Raw genomic sequence first — 23,651 nt, 5'->3', positions numbered from 1 at the left:
ATAAACAAAGTAATTTACTAAAATATTGAAGAATTTTGTTTGCAGGATTTATTCCTAGAAACAATTAAGAAAGACAAAAAATACAGGATCCTTGCTATCTTGTTACTTGAGACAAATTAATACCTTGGTATACTGGTTTTTGTTCAGCCTTAATGCATGCTGTTCTATTGTCCTCCTCAGGAGAAAATTGTTCACAGTCAATATGGTACACCATCTGGTCTTTACATTTACTAACAGTTTCTAGATAGAAGAAAGAACACTTGAATTATGTTTTATCAAGAAGAAACAGTAAATGTGTTGGCTATTTTCCTAATCAGAGAAAAGATATGGCTACTATTGTTTCCAGTTATAGCACAGTGCAGGACAGGCCACTGTCCTGTTGGCTCATATTTCTCAGGGCTATGGCCAAATTTTTTTATTCACGGTGCCCCCGCTGCGGGGAAGAAGAGGAAACCGTGCCTCATATTCTGTTTGACTGCCCCAGACTTGCTGATCTCTGTCTCGACAGGTCTGGGAAACCCAAAATTCTCGACCTGTATGGCGACATTTATGCACTACGCAAGACAGCAGGGTTTCTGTCCAGGGCTTTTGCAAGAGAGGATTTGAGCCTCTCAAGCCCTCACTCTAATGGAGTTTGATGATGATGATTGTTTCCAGATTTACCGTCACATAAAGAATGGATGCACAAGGGTGACTACTAGAATAAGATAAGTTGTTTTTCATCTCAAAGTAGTTTGTATTCCCTTAAAATGGTGAAGACAAATTTGAAGCAGGTGATTTAAAAAAATGTGTACAATGTCAAAATTACTAGCTAGCATACTTTGTTTTAGAAAAACTGACAAAAGTATTTGATTTCCTTTTAAACAAACTAAATTAAATTAAAAACAAAATGATTAGAAACCCCTTGGAACATATTGGTATTACATGTACACCACTTGTGTTTACCTAATAAATGGCTCCTAAGATGTCTTCCCTCATCAACACTTGTCTTGTGAATTGTATAACACACCCCTCCTCTTCATTTTTTCACAATACTAACTAGAAATAATTATGTGGTCATAAGGTATTTGTTCTCAAGGAACATCCAAAACATGTAAAACATTTTACAAACATTTTTACTTTTCATCCATTAATCTCAATGAATGTTTTAACAGATTTTTTCCCCCCAGAAATCTAAAGCAAGAGTTGAGAGAATCAAAGGTTCATTAAAAGTAAAACTCATTACCATAACAGCTTTCTCTACAAGAAAATAAAGGGAAATTATCATCTTGTTTATCACAGCCAGGGAAAACATATCCACAGAAAAAACTGTTGTCTAAAGTGCAGCCGCTTTCAATACTTTTCCCAGCAATCTCTTTAAACCACTGAAATAAATAATTAATTTTTTATTTCAGAAGACAGCCTTACTAATACAATTTTTTTTTTTCAAATTTTAAGATTCTGATACTGAAATCTGAGGCCATAAAATGATGTCTGAGGGAACACTCACTGTGAGAGGCTTATAGAGCAATCTAATTATTATTAGGGCCCAAACAGCCTCTTCGACACAAGTAAAAAGCTACAAATATTGCTTAAATTTGGGTTTTCATACTATGTTAATTTAAAATGATAGCATGAAATTTCGTACTATATATAACATTCTTTTTAAAATGTAAAAACTGTAATATTTATAAAGATTGGAACTGATCATCAAAGTGCAATGGAAGGATCACAAAAAGTGTCATACAAAAAAAGCTGGCTGGACGAGCCAAAAGTATGGACAGACCTCTCTCATGATATTTCAACTAAGAACAATAGCTGACCAGAAAGAGTTGAGGACTTTGGTTGTGCAAACTTTCATAGCACTGCTACTTTGAAAGTCAAACGACAAATGACAAAGTGTGTTTCTAAAGTGACTATTTTAATGGAATTAGTGTCTTGCAATTCAAACACATAATGCACTCAAAATAGATATTAACATTAACTGAATACAATTACATTAACAGAATTACATATAGATTATGTTTTGTGTCTTTCGAAAATGAAATGCAAATGAGAGATAGCTTTCACAAATGAGATGATCATAGTCATTTCACGACAGAAGGAGGCCAACTATTGGCCAGTAAACAAACATCTAAACTGTCATAATTTCATAAAAACTAGTAGCTCACCTGACGTAAGCAGTCTACAGTATGGCAGTTAAAAACATTATTTGGTAAAGATGTTTCAAAAAAACCAAAATCATTACATTCTGGAAAATCTTCAAGAGGAACACATTCAACTGGAAATAGAAACAAAATAGGAACATAAAACTTTCAACAGTCTAGCAGTTAGCTCTCACAAAAACAAAACACTAATTTTTTTTACTAAAAAAAAAACAACAAATTAACTATTATAATAAATAAAATAGAATGATATGTGTTTCAGAAAATAGAAATATACTTTCAATATCTTTAGAGACAAAAGCGTCATTAGCGCTAATTTTATATGGTTGACTTTTTATTCTTTCCCTAAAAACATTTTTTTTTTTAAGAAAAAAAAAAACAATAAAGAGTTATGCACATGTAATTTCCCAAAAGATAATTATTTGATCCTGTACAAAGCAGGAAGAACTTTGCTTTGTATACAAAAGTATAAGAAATAAAAGGTAACTTCCTATCACAATGTAGGCCTACTAGTTTAGGAGTCTCTTGTAATCAACACAAAAGCTAGATCTAATGTGTTATCCCATAATGCCACTGGAGTCTTTTGTAGTCATACAGTCTCTAGTGAAGACAAAGGCCCAGAATACTGTTAACTTGAGCACCAAGCATTTTTTGTATAGGAAATCAAGTAGATTTATCAAGTATTGATTTTATTACTTCAGTATTAATATTTTTATTATGAGCCAAATATCTAAGATTAGACATGAAAAACAAAAACAAACTTTTTTAAAAATAAAAATTGTTTTAGGAAGCAAATAAGTAAAATAAAATAAATTTCACCTACATTTTAAATTGTTGGATCTTTTAGTAAGTATTGTCGGCGCTATTTTCAGTGTGAAGTTGGTAGATGTAACAGTAGATGCTAAGGAAGAAGATGGATATGTTGTTGTGGCAGAGGTTGATACTGTAGTAGTGGTTGTTGGGGTTTTCTGAGAGGATACTGGCAATGTAGTAGTAATCACTTCTGACACAGGTCCTATGCACTTGATTTTAGGGAATCCAACACAATTCTGAGGCCAGCCTCTAAAAGTCCCACATCCACTCTTCACAACTGTCAAACAAAATTAAAATAAATTTTAAAAGAATATAAAAATAATTTTTGTATCAAACTCTATAATGACATAAATAGTTTTGGATTTTTTTACAGATTTTTTTTTGTGGTTTTTATATTTTTGCCAAATTACCCTATGCACTAATCCACTTTAAAAATTTATAAATATAATTTATATATAATCTGATAATTTAGCTTTAAAAATGCACTTGTACAGAAAATTTATTAGGACAATAAAAAATCTATGTTGAATATATATTTATTCAAATAGTCTGAGATAATGATTTCTAACATAAACTTCCATTCTATAGCACTGATATATTTTCTCTGCAATTTTGATGTAATTGTCTTAAGGTTATTTATAATTCGTAAAAAACTGTGAAAGAATAAGCAATGCTATTCTTATGATTATTTCTCAGAAAAAAATTAGTTCTTTCAGGTAAAAAAGACAAATGTTACTTTTAAAATAAAACGCATATTTAAAATGCTAAAGATCTCCAGATTTTGCTTATTTGTATGCTCTTGAAAAAATGTATTTTTATAAAAATGGTGCCTTTTTAAAAAAAACAACAGATACTGTGTTTCTATGGTAGACAGTTATTGAAGGTGTCATGTGACCAGCATAACAACCAACCGCCTTTGCTTTACCCAATTAAAGTCAGGTGCCCATTAGATCTAGGTGGACTAAAAAGAAGTTTCCCTTTCAGACCTTGCGATATATGTAGCAGATGACGTTAAGGTAATCTGTTTCTATGGCCAACGGTTAATGAGCAGGGTGTCGTAGCCAACACAACAACCAACCGCCTTTACTTTCCCAACTAAAGTCAGGTACACATTAGAGTTGGGAGGACTCAGGGGGCCCTAAAAATCCAAAAATCTCAGTCTTCACAGATTCAAACCCAGGACCCCAGGTTAAGAAGTTGAGCACCGAACCACTCAGCAACCATGCCCCAGGTGGACTCAAGAGAGTCCTTAAAAACAAGAATTCTAAAACCCAGTTTTCACTGAAATTCAAACCAAAGATCCCTCAGCTTTTAACACTTGGCCACCATGCAAATCAAACCTATAATTATATCTGGAAGGGAGAAAATAAAAACTATAAGTAAAAAAGTAGAGAAGCATTAACATTTTCAGAAAGTGACAATACACAATACACAAACCTTCACACAAAGTATCACAAGGCTGAACTGGAGCCAAAGAGCTCTCTTCACATGGAGGGAACAGCAATGAACATAGAAACAAAAGAGAGGAGTGTGAACACTTCAAATCAAATGGAGGTTTCGACAGCTCATTAAAGGCAGCAGTGGCTTGCTGGGTTATTGAATGATTGTAATGATTTGGAAGAAAAAAATGGGAAGATTTTAAGACTGAATGACAAGGCTCATATGTCATAGGTAGGCACTGTCCTGAAAAAAAATGATTAAAGAAAAAAATCAAAATAGTAAATAATATTTTAATATATTATACAATAAAATACATTAAATAAAAACAATATTATAAAATAACATTTAAGTGAAAAGAAACACATGCTAAATATACTCATGTCAACTGTACATTTGTTAATTTCATTCTATAATTGGATAAATATATGTCAACAGTCTTCACAGATTCGAAAAAGAGTGGAGGTAAGGGAAGTGGAAGAAACTCTGGTCATTGAGTCAATGTAAACATTTTTTAAAAACTAACAAAAGACCTCAGTGTACATAGACTGCAAAAAAAAAAAAAATTATTTGAGAGAAACATCCATAGATTAACAATTTTCAGCAGAAATAGGAAAGACACAATATGTACATTAAGCTCAAAGTACTACTGCCATGATTTAAGAATGTATTAAATGGCTTTGTTCCCTTGACTCTAATTTTTAGCAATATGTTCTAAAAATAGGAAGCTACCTGAAGATTCTGTTGGAGCTGGAGTTGATGAATGAGGTGAAGTCACCGGAATGTTTACTGTGGAACACAATACACATCCATTAGTTGATATGTATAGGCAGCTTTGAAAAGGAAGTCTATTTAAACATTTGTATTCAGAGAACAGAGATAAGAAAACTTGCTAGATTAAAAAATGCATAAATTTCAACATGAAACAAAATTTATAACATTCTTTTTTTTGTCTTTAAAAATTAAATTGTCATAAATATAAAATAATAAAAAAATCATTAATGATAAAAGTATAAGATTTTAGAAATATATTAAAAAATAATTGAATCGGATGTTTCTTTTATTTAATTTAAATTATTTTAATTTTAATTGTTTAATTTACAAAATAACAAAAAATACAGTACCAAATATACCACAATATTAGGCTATATCAAAATACCTAAAATCACAATAGAGTCAGCTACAATCGGCATTGTGAGGACGACTGTATTTTTCACAACCTGGTTACGTAAAATATCTTGTATGGTTTGGGCCAACCATACGTCAATGTTCTGATCAGCTGTGTTGATCACAGTTCCTTTATGTACATTCTGATCAGCTATTTCCATAAGGACATGTTTCTTAAAGTTCATAGTGAAATGTAATAATGTTCTATTATAACTGCAAATAAAATAAGGTTACAATGACAAGGTCTTGTAAATTTAAAATTGCAAATTAATGAAAGTAATCAAAATAAATATAATGTCAAGTTGACACAGTTTCTCTGACAAACAAATTTCTGATCAAGCAAGTAGCTTTCAAACAGATCACTCAGCTTTGCCAATTTCAATGGGAATTTGTACAATATTTGAAACAATGTCAAGGCTATTAAATTGAACTTTAATGTTGCCAACTAAATTTTAAAAAATGAGCCCAAACAGAAAAACTTTTAGAATATTTTATATATTTTATATTTTTTTACAATGACAAGGTCTGGTAAATTTAAAATTGCAAATTAATGAAAGTAATCAAAATAAATATAATGTCAAGTTGACACTGTTTCTCTGACAAAAAAATTTCTAATCAAGCAAGTAGCTTTCACACAGATCACTCAGCTTTGACAATTTCATTGGGAATTTGTACAATAATTGAAACAATGTCAAGGCCATTAAATTGAACTTTAATGTTGCCAACAATATAAATAAAAATTAGCCCAAACAGAAAAACATTTAGAATATTTGAGTCTATATTGCTCAAAGGTGCACCACAATTATTACATACAAACAAAGGTTATCAACACTTTTTTTTATTTTGTACACCAAATACGATGGGAAGCTATTTATAATATTTCTACCACAGCTAAAAGATCTAATAAAGAATCTGTCCATTACCACTAGGTGGAAAATAAAATCTTCTAAAGCCAAGCCCTTTAATACTTAGCAAGCACCCCAGGCTTCAAAGCTTGCATTTTGAAAAAAGTCTTCACAGAAATTTTTTTTTAGAATTGAGCTGGTAGTAAGCAAACAAAAAGAATTCATTCATTTCTATTTTCCTTACACTGCAGACTGTCACATTTTCAATTCCCTTCTCTTATGATCTAAGTATACATATAGATCTATGTCTATTGTGGAATAATACTAGTAGCAAAAACTTTAATGCAAATTATGCAGGAATGTTCATATAAATAAGGTTAAAGGGAAAAAATCGTTTTCTTTTTTCTGACATTGATACATAAAGTCAAATTTATTGGAATAAGTTTGTTTGTTGGTTTTACATGTTTCAGATGCTCCTTCAGAATTGAAGATTATTACATTCAACCTACCGCAGGAGACTCTAATAGGGCATACCAATTATTTTTTGGTACTTATCCATAATTCATTTTAGACATGTTATAATCTATAGACCTATAGAGACGTCTTTGTGAAAAAAACAAATCAAAGTTGTAACGGTCAAAAAAGTTGATAAATTATGGCTATGAGTTATTAATATTAGGCCTAGATCTCTATTAGATGTGAATATGGTAGAAAATGTTAAAGTAAAGATCTGACAATGATATTTTTTTATATTTATCTGTAAATAAGCAGAGACCCAGAGTAACATTTTTTAATCTATCTATTGATCAGCTAAAAACTTAACTATTGAATATGCATTGAAAAAATGTTGATTTCCTAGATTACAGGTCCATATTTAATGAGTTTTATACTTTGTATCTGTAGGTGTCAACTTTAACTTACCTTAAATGTACAAATGATGAATTAATGAAAGCTTTATATAAATCAGATGACTGGATGATTACATTTACCTGCATGATAAACAAACCAGAATAAATAACCAAAGCAGACTAAACATATATTACTTTATTAAGACTCCTAAAAGAATCTATTAGAATATTTATAACTCTCTCAAACTTTGTAGTTTGTTATGTTTGTTTCATAAGTTTCCAATACTCTTTCAGAAATGGAGATTAATATATCCCAGCTCCTCGTGGAAGTAGGCCTACTTAGGGTTCAAACTCAGTTCAAACTGCATACCACATGACCAGGGAGGCACCCTGTAATAAGCTTACACTTGATTTTCAAATGATGAATTTATTTTTACAGACCACAGTAATTAGATACTGCATTTCTTATTATTCTTCAAAATTAAAGACAAGCCTTATTATAATAGCAGCTTAATCTGGGTCTGAATTAGTTCAATATGCAATCTGGAGTAGTTTGTAGACTATCTATTCTTATTCTTTGTGGCAAAATATGTAGGTCACAGCTGAGGCTGCGTGGCCACTGGAAATACTGCAATCCTCATTAATCTTCGGACTCGAAGACAAGCCTTATTATTATTATTATTCTGATAACCCATTGGTCATTTAGAAAGTAGAGTGCTATTTTCATAGCTAAAAAAAAATATATATATCGTGCTTTGTTCAGCCAGTTATAGATCTAGATCTACATATAAAATGTTCCAATAAACATTATTAAAATTCCATAAATAAAAAGACATAATAAATCAGTGACGTCCATATCAACTAGATCTAATTATAAAATGTTATAACTATGAAGATGTGGACAATTGAGACAAAAACTGATTTTCTATTTGTTTGGACCAATCATATTTTCTCTTATATTTCTTACAAGAAAAACCAGTTACCATTACTAGAAATCTATAGAGATCTAGATCTACCTTAGCTGCTTCATTATTGACATTATCATTCATTATGGTCTGTCACACTCTCTGACTTTGTGACTAGAATCTACTCTAGTGTCTCTCTAGATCTGTAAGTTTCAAGATACATATTGCATAAGTAAATCAGCTGATTAGCATTCATTGTGATAAAAAAAAAAACAATAGACGCTACTAGAATAGAATCTAGATTAGATCTAGACTCTATAGGCCCTATCTAGATCTAGATGTCATTATGATTATTAGAATAGATAGAAAAAATTCTAGATTTTCACCTAACCTAGATTATCTAGCTCTATCTAGATCTCAATCTCAGATCGATTCGACAAAAATCAACACTCCTCTGTCTTTTTCACACTCTAAACTCTAAAGAGCTGGTGTCGAGACAACTTTTTAATGGAAAACTTGTTTAACGACAGTTAGTTCCCGAATTGAAATTCACCAAATGAAAGGTTAATCATACTAATGGTTCAATAAAATGATTCACAGTGAACAAGATTGTTTTCTCCGACACTTGGCAGTAATGGCTACCAGGACAAACGGACAGCTAACATTTGTTTAGCTGACACCAATAGTTGTATCCCCGCAAACAGCCTTTGAAAAGTCCAAGGATCTATTCTCAGATCAGGAAGCTCTCCATAGTTTTTTTTTTTTAATGACTCGAATGAGAGTGTTTTGGGGTCAGTATTTCGTTCAAGCCTCTCGATAAAGTATGCAGCTTCGGAAGACATGGTCGGCATTCTCTGATGACACTCCACAGGGGCATGTTTCGCTAGCTTCAATTTTCATTTTCTGAAACATGTTTCATTCTGTTGTGTTATGTTCGGGTTATACTACTCGCAAACAAAGTAAAAGCCAAGATAGCTAATGTTAGAAGCCATACGCCACAAGAGACGGCCCTAACAAAGCAATATATAACATCTGAGCGTAACCCATCACACGATGACTGGGAGGACATGATTTGAATGTAGACAATAAACAAACTTACATTTTGTAAGAAAGTGAGTTCTAAATCTGTATCCGATTTCATCCAAGGAGAGGATAGCGTCAACTGACCATTGTAGAGTATGACTGAAAACAAACAAGTTGGGTTATGTGGAAATACCTAGTCAACTCAAACATTAATAAACCATATTATCCATTAAATAAATGTATCTCCTGCTTCTTGACGTGTTTCGTTTTGTTGAAATAACTGATAGGCTGTGTTGGTAGGAATATTTTTGCATCTTCCGATGAGACGGTTTTCGTTGTAACGCTCTTCCCATCCTCCCCTACTTTTGACCCATGAATTTTAGTAGCTACTTTCATCTCTTAAATCTCATCAAACATAAATTCAAGTTCTACATACATCCTTTTGGAATGCTCACTTCTTTATCTATATCTAGCCATTATAATATTCCCTTTCACACTCAAACAACTCAGTACACACAAACACGCACGTTCATTCGGCTTTTTATTATTTTTGGGGAAAAAAGAAATTGTTTTTATTAGGTGTCTACAAACTCAAGTTTACAAGCCAGTGTCTTTTTTTCTAGTGCAGCACTTCAGCTATACATTTGCTTGAGAACACATTTTTTTTGGGGGGGGGGGGAGGTAACAGTGATCAACATGCATGCGAGACGTGGAAATCATCTGCCGAAAATTGAGAAACGACTAAATGTGGCTCAATAAATATGGCTAAGACGGATTTTAGGAGTCAGTTTTAGAGATCGAGTCTCAAACAAGGAAACCCTATGCCGAAATGGGAGTCGACCACTTAGTGAGGTTGTGACAGAGCATCACATGAGGTTTGAGGGATATGTTCTCCGACAAAATGAATTACACATACTAAGAAGAGGCCAATACGATGAAAGCGCAAACAGGACGTCCTCGTATAACTTGGCGCCACACCTCAGAGCAGTGGACACTAGGTGGGAAGAGGCTTCAGACATTGCCACAGATATTTGTGGAGCTTGCTGCCCAATGCATCGAACGGCGCGGGAGGATTTAAGTCTAAGTAAGATTATTGCCCATGACTACAGAATGTTTTTTGGTTCACCACCACCTCTGGTAAGCAGATGCAAAAAGAATTCACTTTTACTGAACCCAGCTGGCCTGGTAGAAACGCGTTTTAGAAACTGTTCAGACTTAGATGGTAAGTACACTAAGTCACATGTGGTACCGCAGTGCGGTGTACATTGCTCTTTTTTTAATTCAGAGATATGTTCAAACCTTTAAAGATACCAAGAGAACGAAATAATGACAGACAGACAGACAGACAGACAGACAGACAGATAGATAGATAGATAGATAGATAGATAGATAGATAGATAGATAGATAGATAGATAGATAGATAGATCTATGGTGTGATGCCACTACTTGACTCTCCACACAACTACACAGCTTGCTCCCCTTCCCTCCAGTTGGTTGTAGTGTAGAATGTCACACAGTGTTCACCACTAGGTGAAAGTGACATAAGGTGACACCAGCGTGACTCAATACATCGCCACTAAGTGACAGTGACAAATGACATCTTACCTTCTGCTGGGGAAACAGTTGTTATGGTCGATGCTGAAACAAAAAGATACTCATTTTAGAATTTGGATAATTGTTCCTTCTAGTTTATGTGTAGCTTTTTCAATATGAATTTAAAAATTAATTGTTTATGTATTAGGGGAACCCGAAATGGGAGTTACCGCTATTAGTTTTCTGTGCAAGCATTTTTTTTTACATAAAAAATACACCATTTCTACCTATTCACTATTAATAGTAAAAAACAAACATGAGAAACGATTTAGTAAGGAAAGATAATCGGTATAATCTTAACACATTTTTACAAACGGTTTGAGATTTTTTGCAAAAAAAAATAGTTTGAAAAAATTGTACTACTAAATTAAGTATTTTCTGTCATACTAGCTACTTACATTTTAAACAAAAAGTTTTTTTTTAAAGAGAAAATAAATATGAAGTAGTGTTTCATAGTATACACGTGCAGTGCAATCCGAAATGACACACACTAGTGTAGCTCTAAAGCAGAGGGAAAAGTTTCTTTTAGCCACCCGAAAGATGAAATAGTTAAATAATCATTCATTAACACCTGTTTGACAAAGTTCACATTTAACTATATCTTCATAACTATCAGTTCATTGGATATAAAAAATGTAATAATAAAAACATTAATAAATCTCCATATCCTGTTGTATCAAGTCGTTAGTCGAACAATACAACAGTATCATATCAGCAACACTTTCGACATGAGCACGTTCCTTCTTCTTAGTGTCGACGGAGAGATAGGGTTGTTGTTGATAGGGTTGTTGTTGATAGGGTTGTTGTTGATAGTTTGTAGTTCATAGCTTCTGATATTCTTTCTGAAAATATTGACACCAGCCTTTTTACCTGCCTAAGAGGACCCTTCGGGGGCCGATTTTGAGTTTGTATTTCTACACAAACTTTGTGACCTTGTTCATCTTTATGTTTGATCACAACTTTACTAACACATCTTTACGTTCGTGACAGCTTAACACATCTTTGTTTGTTGACAACACACCTTTATATTTGGTAACAACTATGTTTGAAAGATTAGTATGCAAGGACGGACTGGCTTTAAGCCTGAAGGGCAACTGGGCAAATACCCGGTGGGCTGGTGCCTAAATGGTGGGGGTTGATGAGTGAGCCACATTGAATGTCAATAAGTCCCGTAAAAAAGATTTGTCTTGCGGCCTCGCCCTACCTTTCCTAAAAGATCTTTACAGACTAAACTTTGTACATAAGACTAGTCACATATTTGAAGCAGGAAGATCTTTCGGTCTTAATTTTTTGTTTTTCTGTATCATTTGGTACCACGCTATTCACTTCGCATAGGGCCTCCAATTTATCTAAGGTCGACCTGGTAGAATTTCTGGTGCCATTGTTTTAAATCTTCTCCTAAACTTAATAGCAAATGCGTTAAACGTCACGTGACCCCAAAGAGACTCACCTGAAGTATTTACAAACATAATGGCCAGGGCGATCCCTACCGCCAGCCCCAAGACGATGACCACGCCCAACACAATTAAGATCACGTGATGAAGCAACAGCTGTCGTCTGCGCCAGTTCTTGGACTCCGTAGAGGGCGCTGTGCCGGGGGTGGGAGGGGAGGGCGCGATGTCGCTGTATGTCTTGGGCACTTCCTTCTCATCCGCGAACACCTCGTCGTCATCGTTAGGTAACGGGTAGATGTGGTAATTGTCACCTTCTTTGGGGGACTGGGGGGAGGTTGGGCTGCGGGGCTCAATGGAGGAAAAACGCTGTGGAAATAAAGAAAAAAATAAAATTATTAAACTTTTTGGAAGTCTTGCCAATAACAAACATCGAAGATTTTAGTGCTTGAAACCTTTAGCAGCCTTGCGTAGAACAAAATTCTAATATATTTCAATGATGGAACTCTTTAGCAGCCTTGCGTAGAACAAAATTATAATATATTTCAATGATTTAACTCTTTAGCAGCCTTGCGTAGAACAAAATTTCTAAATATGGTAACACAAGGCCGGTAAGTAGTCAAATTATCTTATTCTTACAATTATAAAATAATATTATGGAGGAAGTATTAGAAAATGGTTCTATACTACTAACAGTGGTGCATCTAAAAACGAATGTAAAAACAAATGGTGAACTGATTAGCGGTACAAAAGAATTGAAGAAGAAATAACGGCTATACTTTGTGATATTTAGTCGGCTAGTGATCATTCAATTTTGAGTTTTTGAAATTGTAATTAACATCAATTTTATAGTATAAAATCTCGTTTTATAGTCTTACTAGTCGACCGGCGGCGTAGCATACGCCGCTATTTTGCAGGGACGACCATAGGCCACAGCAACCTATCTTTCATAGAACCCGCACTAATTCTATGTGTAAATTATTAAATTAAACCATTTTATAACTTATAACAGATTTCTCGCGGCCTCCTGATTTTCCATGAGCTACTGGAAATCTCCTGAAATAGCAAAATATATGAAAAAGTCATGTAAATCTCCGGAAATTATTAAAAATCTTTTGAAAACTCATACAAATCTCATGAAATATATAGACAAAAATTGTCATTTTGGGGTGTCATTCAATATGGAAAACGCCTATCCTACGGGCGATAAAAAAAAGGCATTATGCATTAGCCGTAATTGTGTAATCTGGTGAAAGAAGCTTCTCGCGCCTCAAACTAATGAAGAATTACTTGAGTTCAACAATTCTCGTAGATAGATTGAAACATTCAATAATTGTTGCTATTGAGCGTTATCTATGTAGGAAATAAAATTTTCATGATACACTGTAAGACTTCGCTACACGCAAGGCTCGTAAAGTTCGTGGGATAACTCTATCCGCAGAAATAAAAGAGTGATCTTTCCTTTACTTCTTCTTCTCATCCAAACTCTTAAGCGAAGAAGAGAATTATATATATATAGACTCACAGGACCCGCACTTTCATAGGACCCGCTCTAATTCAAGGTGTATACATTATTAAATTAAACCATTGTATAACTTAAAAGAGATTTCCAGCGCCCTCCTTTCGATTTACCAGGAGCTCCTGGAAATCTCCCGAAATCGCAAAATATAAAAAAAAGTCCTTAAAATATACGGAAATATATAGACAGAAATTTTCATTTTGGGATGTCATTCAATACGGAAAACGCCAATATTACGCGCGGCATTATGCATTAGCCGTAATTGTGTCACCTGGTGAAAGAAGCTTGTCACGCCTAAAACTAATGAAGAATTACTTGAGGTCAACAATTCTCAAAGATAGATTGAAATATTTGGTAATTCTTGCTATTGAGCGTGATCTATGTAGGAAACAGAATTATTATGATATACTCTATGACTTTGCTACACGCAAGGCTCGTAAAATAATTCTGTACGTAGTTAAGAATGAATAAAATGCACAGACCAATTTACTTTCTAATACAAACTCTTTTAAATTTCACTTATTGTCGTCTTCCCTACCCAAACTTGGCTCGCGAAATCCGTTTCGCATATGGCCACACAATGGTTAAGTACGGCCCTGCTATTTACATATATATATATATATATATATATATATATATATATATATATATATATATATATATATATATATATATATAGTAGATTACTTAATCTCTTTCCATGACTTCTAAGTCACAATGGTTAAGTCCGGCCCTGCTATTTACATATATATACATAGTAGATTACTTAATCTCTTTCCATGACATCTAAGTCACAATGGTTAAGTACGGCCCTGCTATTTACATATATATACATAGTAGATTACTTAATCTCTTTCCATGACTTCTAAGTCACAATGGTTAAGTCCGGCCCTGCTATTTACATATATATACATAGTAGATTACTTAATCTCTTTCCATGACTTCTAAGTCACAATGGTTAAGTCCGGCGCTGCTGTTTTGTGTTTGTAAAATGTTTGTTTGTAAAATGTTTGACAATGTTTCGAATGTTCCTTCAGAGTTAAAGATAGTTTACTTCCTAGTCCAAACCTTCCACAGAACAAGGGGGGGGGGTGGGAGCGGGCAGGGTTTGATAAATTTTTAAACGACAGTCCAGCGCTCAGGCAGCCATCCGTAGTGTGAACACTACTCTTGTGTTTTCTCGTGGACTATCCGCAGAAATAAGAGAGTGATCTTTCCTTTACTTCTTGTTTAAACTTTTGAGGGAAGAAAAGAATTATATATATAGATAGAAGATTATTTCTTTGGGTTTTCATTTTCTACGTTACGGTGTCTTGCTGAATAGTATGAAAGTGTTGGGGTGGGGGGATGAATAAATAAGTAGATCTAAATAATAAAAAAAAATGTTTTTAATCTAAACATCGCTATGATATAATCATTGAATTTTTAAAATATCTCCACAAGCAAGTTGTTTATATAATGGTTTTAAAAAAATAAGCATCAATCTTAACAAGTATACATTTGATGATCTAAACTTGACTGTAGATATAGAGTTTAGTGCTCACACCTTTCTCAATCTTGTTTTATAAGCCCGACCTTTAAAGCGAAGGTGGCCCATCACCATTTCCAAAACTCTCTGGGCAGTCGATGCAGAAACGTGGAAATAGCAATTTAGCAGCAGAGTTAGCACGTTCAACAGAAAGTCTTTTTAAAATCAACCTTCTTGAATTGCTGCGAACTTGACATTCATTTGATCACCATGCAGAAAACGATACTCCAAATGATCAAAAAGTGCGTAAAAAGTTTATCCATCCATTGAAAAGAAAAACTTGAAAATAGCCTATAAAAAGTTTATAAACATATAAAATTCTTGAAGAGAACTTTTAATTACCCCTAGTATAATTGTTTTTAATGGTTTGATGGTATAAACTTTGTTTCTAAACTTTATTAAATTGTCTGAAAAAGAAATGAAGCGCGAAAGACCCTTTTTGAACATTGAGTTGAAAAGAGCATCTTAGCGAAAGATTTTTAAACAATAACTAATTGAAATCCACTCCCTCAGAATGGAATGGGGGTTGTCATTATAATTTCCCAAGAACATTTCATCATTAATATAAATAAATAAAACAGCTTTGTTTTTAGTTTCAATGTATCATTAATTGCAACTAACTTTTATAATTTTGTATATATTATTATATATATAAATTTGTATATATATATAATCTGGATAATAAAGCTTATTATTATTAGGCCTATTATTATTATCAAAACATGAGCTAAACGTCATTCTCTGACACGTCAGGATCAAAAGTCGCTAAAGTTGGGAGAAAATGAAATTTATGTTGTTGTTTTTTTTTCTTTGTTGTTGTCTTTTTTTTTTTTTTTGTAGTTGCCTTTTGTTGAGTTCCCTAGCAAACTCATTGACATTCTATAACGATTATAATAAGATTCAATCAATCTGGCCAAGCGGTGATCTGCAGTTTTGAGAAAAACAAAATCTTTCTTTGAAACTAGATTAGCGTTACATTGTTGACACAATGTTGTCATAACGTGTCCACACACACACACACAAGACTGTATTAACATCATGACCACCAAAATGGAAGAGGATCTTAAGATCTCGCACTTAACACAGATATTATTTCCAGGAAGTGATCGTTTGCCAATGTTATCCTTCGTGTCAAACGTTTAGGAGACACGTAGATAAGAAAGTCAAAGAAATGTTGGTTAGACACCAAGAAGTAATCATCATCATCATCATCAAACTCCATTAGAGTGAGGGCTTGAGAGGCTCAAATCCTCTCTTGCAAAAGCCCTGGACAGAAACCCTGCTGTCTTGCGTAGTGCATGAATGTCGCCATACAGGTCGAGAATTTTGGGTTTCCCAGACCTGTCGAGACGGAGATCAGCAAGTTTGGGGCAGTCAAACAGAATATGAGGCACGGTTTCCTCTTCTTCCCCGCAGCGAGGGCACCGTGAATCGAAATTTGGCCATAGCCGCGAGAAATATGAGCCAACAGGACAGTGGCCTGTCCTGCACTGTGCTATAATAGCTTGCTCAGGCCTGGACAGCCTCCACCACGGGGAAGTGCGGTCAGGGCGCCTCATGCGCTCCCAGACTCCACGGGCTTTTTGGGACTTGTCCCAGCACTCAAACCACTTTTCAATTTCTGTTTTTTGTATTATAGCCAGGGCTTGATGAAAGCTTACAGCCTGATCAGTGGGTGGAATTTGCCCTCCCTGGTGGGCCAAAGAGTCTGCGATTGTGTTGCCAGTCACACCTATGTGACTCGGTACCCACTGCATTATTACAGGGGTGCCATAGCGTTGTTTGATGTTATGTGAAGCCATGATGACAGTGTTGATATTGGGGGGCCATGGTCCGGGGCTTTGCAAAGCATGTAGTACAGATTTTGAGTCAGTGACCACAACAATCTGTGTTGCCCTCAAATTTCCCTCGCCGAGTTGAGAGTCAATGACTTTTAAGGCTTCACAGACTGCCATGGTCTCCGCATCAAAACTGCAAACACTACCACATGGTCCAAAGATTTTGACTGTGTGAGAGCCAAGAAAGTCGATGTAGGCTCTATAGCCTGCTCTTCCAGAATCTATTGATGCCGATCCATCAGTGTATGCAAAAATAGCACTGGGCTTGAAGGTATTAATGGTCTCCAGAGCTAGGATTTGAAGGTCGTTAGATGAACGGCTTTGCTGAGTGGCATTGGGGTCTACTAATTTCAAGCGTATGTCTGGGGTTGTTGGGGACACCAAGGGGGAAGGGGATGAAAGCGTTGAATGTTTTGTCGGTTGGTGGAGAGGCCAGCTTCATCAGATAGTCTAGTGGCATGATGCATAAAAGACTGCATCTGGATACGTCTTCTGCATCTCCAACCATCCACTAGTTTTCTAGCTGGGAGGTATTCATCCAGCCTTTTATACCGCTCATAGCAGGTCAGTACTGACCTTTCCCTCCTAAGGGTTAGTGGAGCTATATTAGCCATTATTTCAGCCGCATTCACTGGACTTGTCCTAAAGGTTCCACAGACAAATCTTAGTGCTTGGGACTGTATTTTATCAAGTTGTTCAAGAGCAGTCCTAGAGCCATAAATTTGCACAGGTAGGCTGTAGTCTATCTGTGATCGGACTGCTCCTAAATACAGGGATCGGAGCATGTTTGCTCGGGCTCCCCACTTCGTGGATGCCAGCTTCCGCACAATGCAAAGTTTCCCTGAGGCCTTTCTTACAACATCCTGGATGTGCTCACACATTTTTAGTTTGCGATCTAAAGTTACACCAAGGTACTTGGGTAGCTTTTCCATGCTGAGAGCCACTCCGTTGAAGGAGAGCTGGAAAGGTTGCCCGAGAATGCCAGTCCCGAGCGTGAACAGAGAATAGACCGTCTTGGAGGTGTTTATTTCTAGCCTCCATTTTTTGTGTGTATGAGCAGAGCGTATGAAGGTCCTCCTGTAGCACTTTTTGTATAGAGGATGCGCTCCTTCCGGATTTCCAAAGGACAATATCATCAGCATATAGCAGCTTTTGGCATTTTAGCTGAGCCGGTAGGTCATTTATGAAGGCCGTGAAAAGGGCGCATGACAGGACGGAGCCCTGGGGGAGGCCGTGCTCGAGGGTCATTTCCCCTGAGACTTCTCCGTACATCCTTGTTCTTATTGTACGCTCTTGTAGGAAGTCTCTAATCCAGTAATATATCCGTCCCCGCACCCCCACGGCTCTTATCTTATGAAGCAAACCAGGCCGCCATACTTTATCATATGCCTGTTTTAAGTCAATGAAGACTGCGTATGTGCTTTCGGTCCTTTGGAATCCATCTGCTACGCTCTGCACAAAGATGTTGACTTGGTCTATAGCGGACATTCCAGCCCTGAAACCAGCCTGTTCTGGAGCTATAAGACGGGCACTCTCAAGGTACCAAACCAGACGCTCATTTACCATTTTTACAGCCATCTTTCCCACACAAGATGTGAGTGAGATGGGCCTGTAGCCCTCAGCAGTGGAAGCATCTTTTCCCTTTTTTGGTATAGGAATAATGGTGGCACGTTTCCAGGCCCTGCTGCCCAGGTTCTATTTACGAATGCCAAGAGCACGGCCCTTCCTTTCCCCCCTACATGTTTAAGCATTTCGGGGGTAATACCATCCGGCCCGGGAGCCTTTTTAAGCTGGCATTTCCTTATGGCAGCATTAACCTCGCCTATCGAGAATGGGGAGTTCATCGTTCCCTCAGCACTTTCGGTCTGTGGTTCCTTTCGGTCTTTTTTTTCATCAGCTTTGCGAGCTTTATCAATGGCTTTGGACATTGGGGACTTCTTGGCAGCCTTGTTGATCTTGGCAAAATATTTGTTCAACAAGGTGGCAATTTTCTTTTTCGATGAAATGGTTACCCCACTCGGTGAAGATAATGGGGTTGCTGTTTTCGTACGCCCAGCATTTTCGAGATTTCTCAGAAGACTCCAAGCCTTAGAGCTGTCCCTTAGGTTTAACCTTGCACAGGTGTTGGTCCAACGTTCTCGTTTTTCCCTGTTAACAGACGTTTTGACTAGTAGGCTGAGTCTGTTGTATTTCTGCCTGAGTGTTGGATTGTTTGAATTCTTTTGGACCTTTTTGTATGCCCTTCTCCGAGCCATAACAAGTTTGTTGATTTCAGCCGTCCAAAAGTTTTTGAATTTTTTACAAGGGTAAGTTCGAGGAATAAACTTTTTAGCCATGCCCAGGATAGCTGTTGTTATTTGACGGTACACAAGGTCGACTCTACATTGATTTTTTCAAGGGCATTGTCGACAGCTGTCTCGTATCCTTTCCAATTAGCCTTACTATAGCACCACTTTCGTGGTTCTTTAGTGGTCTTGGTGTTCATTTTAGAAAGAGTGGCAGTCAGTAATATTGGAAGGTGGTCACTACCAATATCGCCTAGTACTTGATAAGTTATGACAGATTCCAAATTAGCAGAGACTAAAGAAAGATCTGGTCGTGATAGTGAACCATTGCTAGCATGCAGAAGAGTAGGAGGAGAGTGTTTATTTTGCAATAGAAAAAGGTTAGTAGAATTGCACAGGTCAAGTAATAGAGCCTGTCACTCGAACTGCAAATGATGACTTCTGACCGGAAGGAGTGGAGAGCCACCGTTGCGCGCATTCTTTGGGATAATGCTTACGATGATGATGATATTGAAGATGATTTTACTACTGAACTTGCAACTAGACTAGTAAGTACTGAACTTGCAACTAGACTAGTAAGTACTGAACTTGCAGCTAGACTAGTAAGTACTGAACTTGCAGCTTAGACTAGTAAGTACTGAACTTGCAGCTTAGACTAGTAAGTACTGAACTTGCAGCTTAGACTAGTAAGTACTGAACTTGCAACTAGACTAGTAAGTACTGAACTTGCAGCTTAGACTAGTAAGTACTGAACTTGCAGCTTAGACTAGTAAGTACTGAACTTGCAGCTTAGACTAGTAAGTACTGAACTTGCAGCTAGACTAGTAAGTACTGAACTTGCAACTAGACTAGTAAGTACTGAACTTGCAGCTTAGACTAGTAAGTACTGAACTTGCAGCTTAGACTAGTAAGTACTGAACTTGCAGCTTAGACTAGTAAGTACTGAACTTGCAGCTTAGACTAGTAAGTACTGAACTTGCAGCTTAGACTAGTAAGTACTGAACTTGCAGCTTAGACTAGTAAGTACTGAACTTGCAGCTTAGACTAGTAAGTACTGAACTTGCAGCTTAGACTAGTAAGTACTGAACTTGCAGCTTAGACTAGTAAGTACTGATCATGAAAATAATGATAGCCATTTTGTTATTTAAAAGTTTTTTTTTCAAAGTTCTTAAAGACGCCAGGCGACTTAACTTCAAGCATTATGCACTAGCTAGTGGGCTTTAGAGTACGCTAGTTAACAACACAAGAACTGTTTAAGTAAAAGTGTTGTGTGGGCAGAGAATCAACGAGCACACTTTTGTTTAAGTAAGAAATGGTGTCAGAACAAAAATTAAAAAAAAAAACATCTTAAAGAAGGATTTTTACGAAGCAATTACCAGTAGAACGCTAAAAGTCGAACGAGCAATTACCAGTAGAACGCTAAAAGTCGAACGAGCAATTACCAAAGCTAGCAGACTAGTAGCACTGAGATTTCATTCTAAAATTATTTATTTTTTTATTCCCAAGCTCATCACCATAGACATATATATATATAGACTGGACGATAAAGTAAAAATTATTATGGGAAACATTTGAAAAAAGATAAGTTTGTATGAGTTATACAGCAGTTATGAGCAGTGTAAAATTAAAAGTATTTATAGTTTGTTTGTTTTTTCAGCCATAACCTATATAATTGATAGAACCCCTTCTGTATTATTATATCTCTAATCGTGCCTACATAATTAAAATAATTATACATAGTTTTAAATACTAGATTTAGATCTAGTCTATATAAATACTATAGTAAAAAAATACTACTTACTACTATACTATAAACTATAATTGTAATCTGTATAGTCTAGTCTATAGACACTATAGTCTATAGTTAGTATATAAAATAAATAGTCTAGGACTAGATTGTCACTAGATCTATAATCTATACTTATATTAGATCTAGTCTATAGTCTGCATGCAAAGATGATAGACTGACTAGTTTAATAGTTAGTAGTAAAAAGTATGAAAAGTATTAGACCTAGTTATTACAAATATTAGTCATATTTATTAGATTTAGATCTAGATCTATCAATATTAAATTAGTGACAGGCACAGTTATTCTGACTTACTGAAACTGAAAGTTACTGTGTATAATATTCAATTTTTTTTCAACCTTTAGAATTTATCCTTGGCCTATCGTACTACGAACATTAGAGCACGTTCAGCTCATTTTCTTTGACTTTTTTGACTAAAAACTAATTCTAACAATTTGAATCGATAAGACGACCGCCATACATTAATAAAGAAGCCATGTCAACAAACATAGATCCACATCACAAACCTATATATATTTGCCTATGTCTATGATTATGAAACAAAGGCAAAATACTGGGAATATGGCAGTTTTATACTTTTCAAAACTAAAGATCATAATTATATATTGGCTGAAATGTTAGTCCTAGAATTTATAGCTCAATTGCCGCCATTTTGTTTTCACATAGATAGAGTACATAAAACATATTTGACTTCCCCCAAATAAAAATAACTTCCTACTTCCAGTCTATATTTATTTGTCTATGCTCATCACATTCATTACCGGAAGTAAATCTACAAAAAGTTAACTGTGAACTACGGCCTATATACACTGATGAGGTCCAAGACTATAGACTCAGGATTATATTATGATCTAATGAGACAGTATTAAGTCGCGTCCTATAAGTATTTCAACTAGATTTTGATGTTTTCTATTGCAATTATTGTAAAAAAAAAGAAAAACAAAAGTGGACTCTCTCACACTTAGGAACGGCTTAGTCTACACTACAGCTCAGTCACGGTCCTGGCACCCAACTTTCATGTGTGTAGATGATTACCTAATATAAGGTGATTGGGAACATTTAGAATGACAATGTCAAGGCCACCTGACAGGAAGGCCTTTATTTTTATTATTTTATTATTACAAAGTTAAATCAACTCACTGTAATTCTTTATGTCAATCTGGTAACAAGTTTGAACATATTTCTCCCACACCCATTCGAGGATCAAGTTGAATCTTTACACAATTATTTGTTGTGCCTAACAAAACATGAATCAATTAAAAAAAAACACCAATTAGTTAATCATTGGTAATTAATTATTTTGTTTGCCATAGAAAAAGGGAAATATATTCAACCTTCTTGAAAGATAAAGTTGTAAGTTGTAGGGGCAGAATTCTTCCACTTAGATAAGCTTTGTTTTTTAAAACAGGATTTTTTTTGGTTGATTTTCTATTTGTATATTTGTTAAGGATCTCTGAGCCTAGAAGTATATGTCTAAACGAAACTACTTTATGAAGTACTCAGTAACTGATTTTCATTTTAAAACTGTGAGTCTTTAGAAGGAGTAGTGAGTCTACTATGGACTATGCCCGAGTATGCTCTTTGAGAATCTCTTTCCTCTCTGCACACGCACTGTCAACATGCCAGGTCATTAAACACAATATTCAGATAACTTACCCATCCCTAAGTAGTTCTACTTGACACAGTCACTATACACGCACTCGACCTGGATGTAGACTGAAGGCAAACAACCAAAGGGACGTAAGAAATGACTGAATGGCCTCAAATGTTCAAGGAACAGACCAGATGGTCACCTTATAGTTTTGAAAGATAATCATTACGTTACAAATAAACCAGTCTCCGTACGACAATAGGTCAAACAGTAAAAGTTGCATCTCTTCTTCAGCGGTGTCAAATGTATTTTTGCGGAACAGGAATTTACCAAATTAATTTGTGCATAGACACCCATAGATGGAAAGAGTTACTCTTATTGTTTACACTATATGTAATTCGCTAATTTATTGAGAATTTAGTTAGCTGCTCTGAGTGTATGAATTGTGAATGTTTTTTACAATACCTCTATTTAAGTCAGACACCTTTTTGGAGGATGAAACCTGGGCACGGATCTCGAAAACGGCTCTAGCGATTTTCCTAGAAATTTGACATGACTGATTAAAGAATGACTAGCTAGTTGGGGAAAACTCTAGTTTGGCCGTTATCAGTTTTCAAAGTAAATTAAGTTTGGCTAAAGAACTAGGTCTAGATCTTAATCCGACATCAGTCTAGAAAGGACAATCGCGTTTGGGAATTTCCAAACGTAAGGTAATATTGATGGTTTAATAAATTTAATTAGTTAAAAGTAAAGTTTTCCTTTCAGACCTTGCAGTCTATGGGGCAGATTACGTTAAGGTCATCTGTTTCTATGGCCAACGGTTTACGAGCAGGGTGTCATGTGGCCAGCACATCAACCAACCGCCTTTAATTTCCCCATTTAAAGTCAGGTACTCATTAGAGTTGGGTGAACTCA

General features: G+C 35.4%; 1 protein-coding gene across 5 annotated transcripts in view; it reads right to left on the bottom strand.

Annotated features, from left to right (window-relative positions):
* Positions 1–23,651, bottom strand: part of LOC106067133 (uncharacterized) — a 164,390-nt gene that overhangs the window by 47,161 nt on the left and 93,578 nt on the right. For 4 of the 5 annotated variants that reach the window (XM_056014923.1, XM_056014924.1, XM_056014921.1 and 1 more), the window contains 11 exons: positions 12,227–12,536; positions 10,789–10,821; positions 9,259–9,341; positions 7,328–7,395; positions 5,554–5,774; positions 5,127–5,183; positions 4,395–4,640; positions 2,968–3,234; positions 2,151–2,260; positions 1,226–1,364; positions 124–240 (listed from right to left, as the gene is read on the bottom strand). In XM_056014923.1, the coding sequence (XP_055870898.1) occupies positions 124–240; positions 1,226–1,364; positions 2,151–2,260; positions 2,968–3,234; positions 4,395–4,640; positions 5,127–5,183; positions 5,554–5,774; positions 7,328–7,395; positions 9,259–9,341; positions 10,789–10,821; positions 12,227–12,536 (1,651 nt within the window). Of the gene's footprint in view, positions 1–123; positions 241–1,225; positions 1,365–2,150; positions 2,261–2,967; positions 3,235–4,394; positions 4,641–5,126; positions 5,184–5,553; positions 5,775–7,327; positions 7,396–9,258; positions 9,342–10,788; positions 10,822–12,226; positions 12,537–15,232; positions 15,474–23,651 lie in introns of those variants that run through there. The other variant, XM_056014922.1, reaches the window with a different exon arrangement.

This window comes from Biomphalaria glabrata, chromosome 17, assembly GCF_947242115.1.
Source record: "Biomphalaria glabrata chromosome 17, xgBioGlab47.1, whole genome shotgun sequence".
NCBI classification, from domain to species: Eukaryota; Metazoa; Mollusca; class Gastropoda; family Planorbidae; genus Biomphalaria; species Biomphalaria glabrata.
The sequence above is the reverse complement of the archived record's forward strand: the minus strand, read 5'-3'. Positions and strand labels throughout refer to the sequence as shown.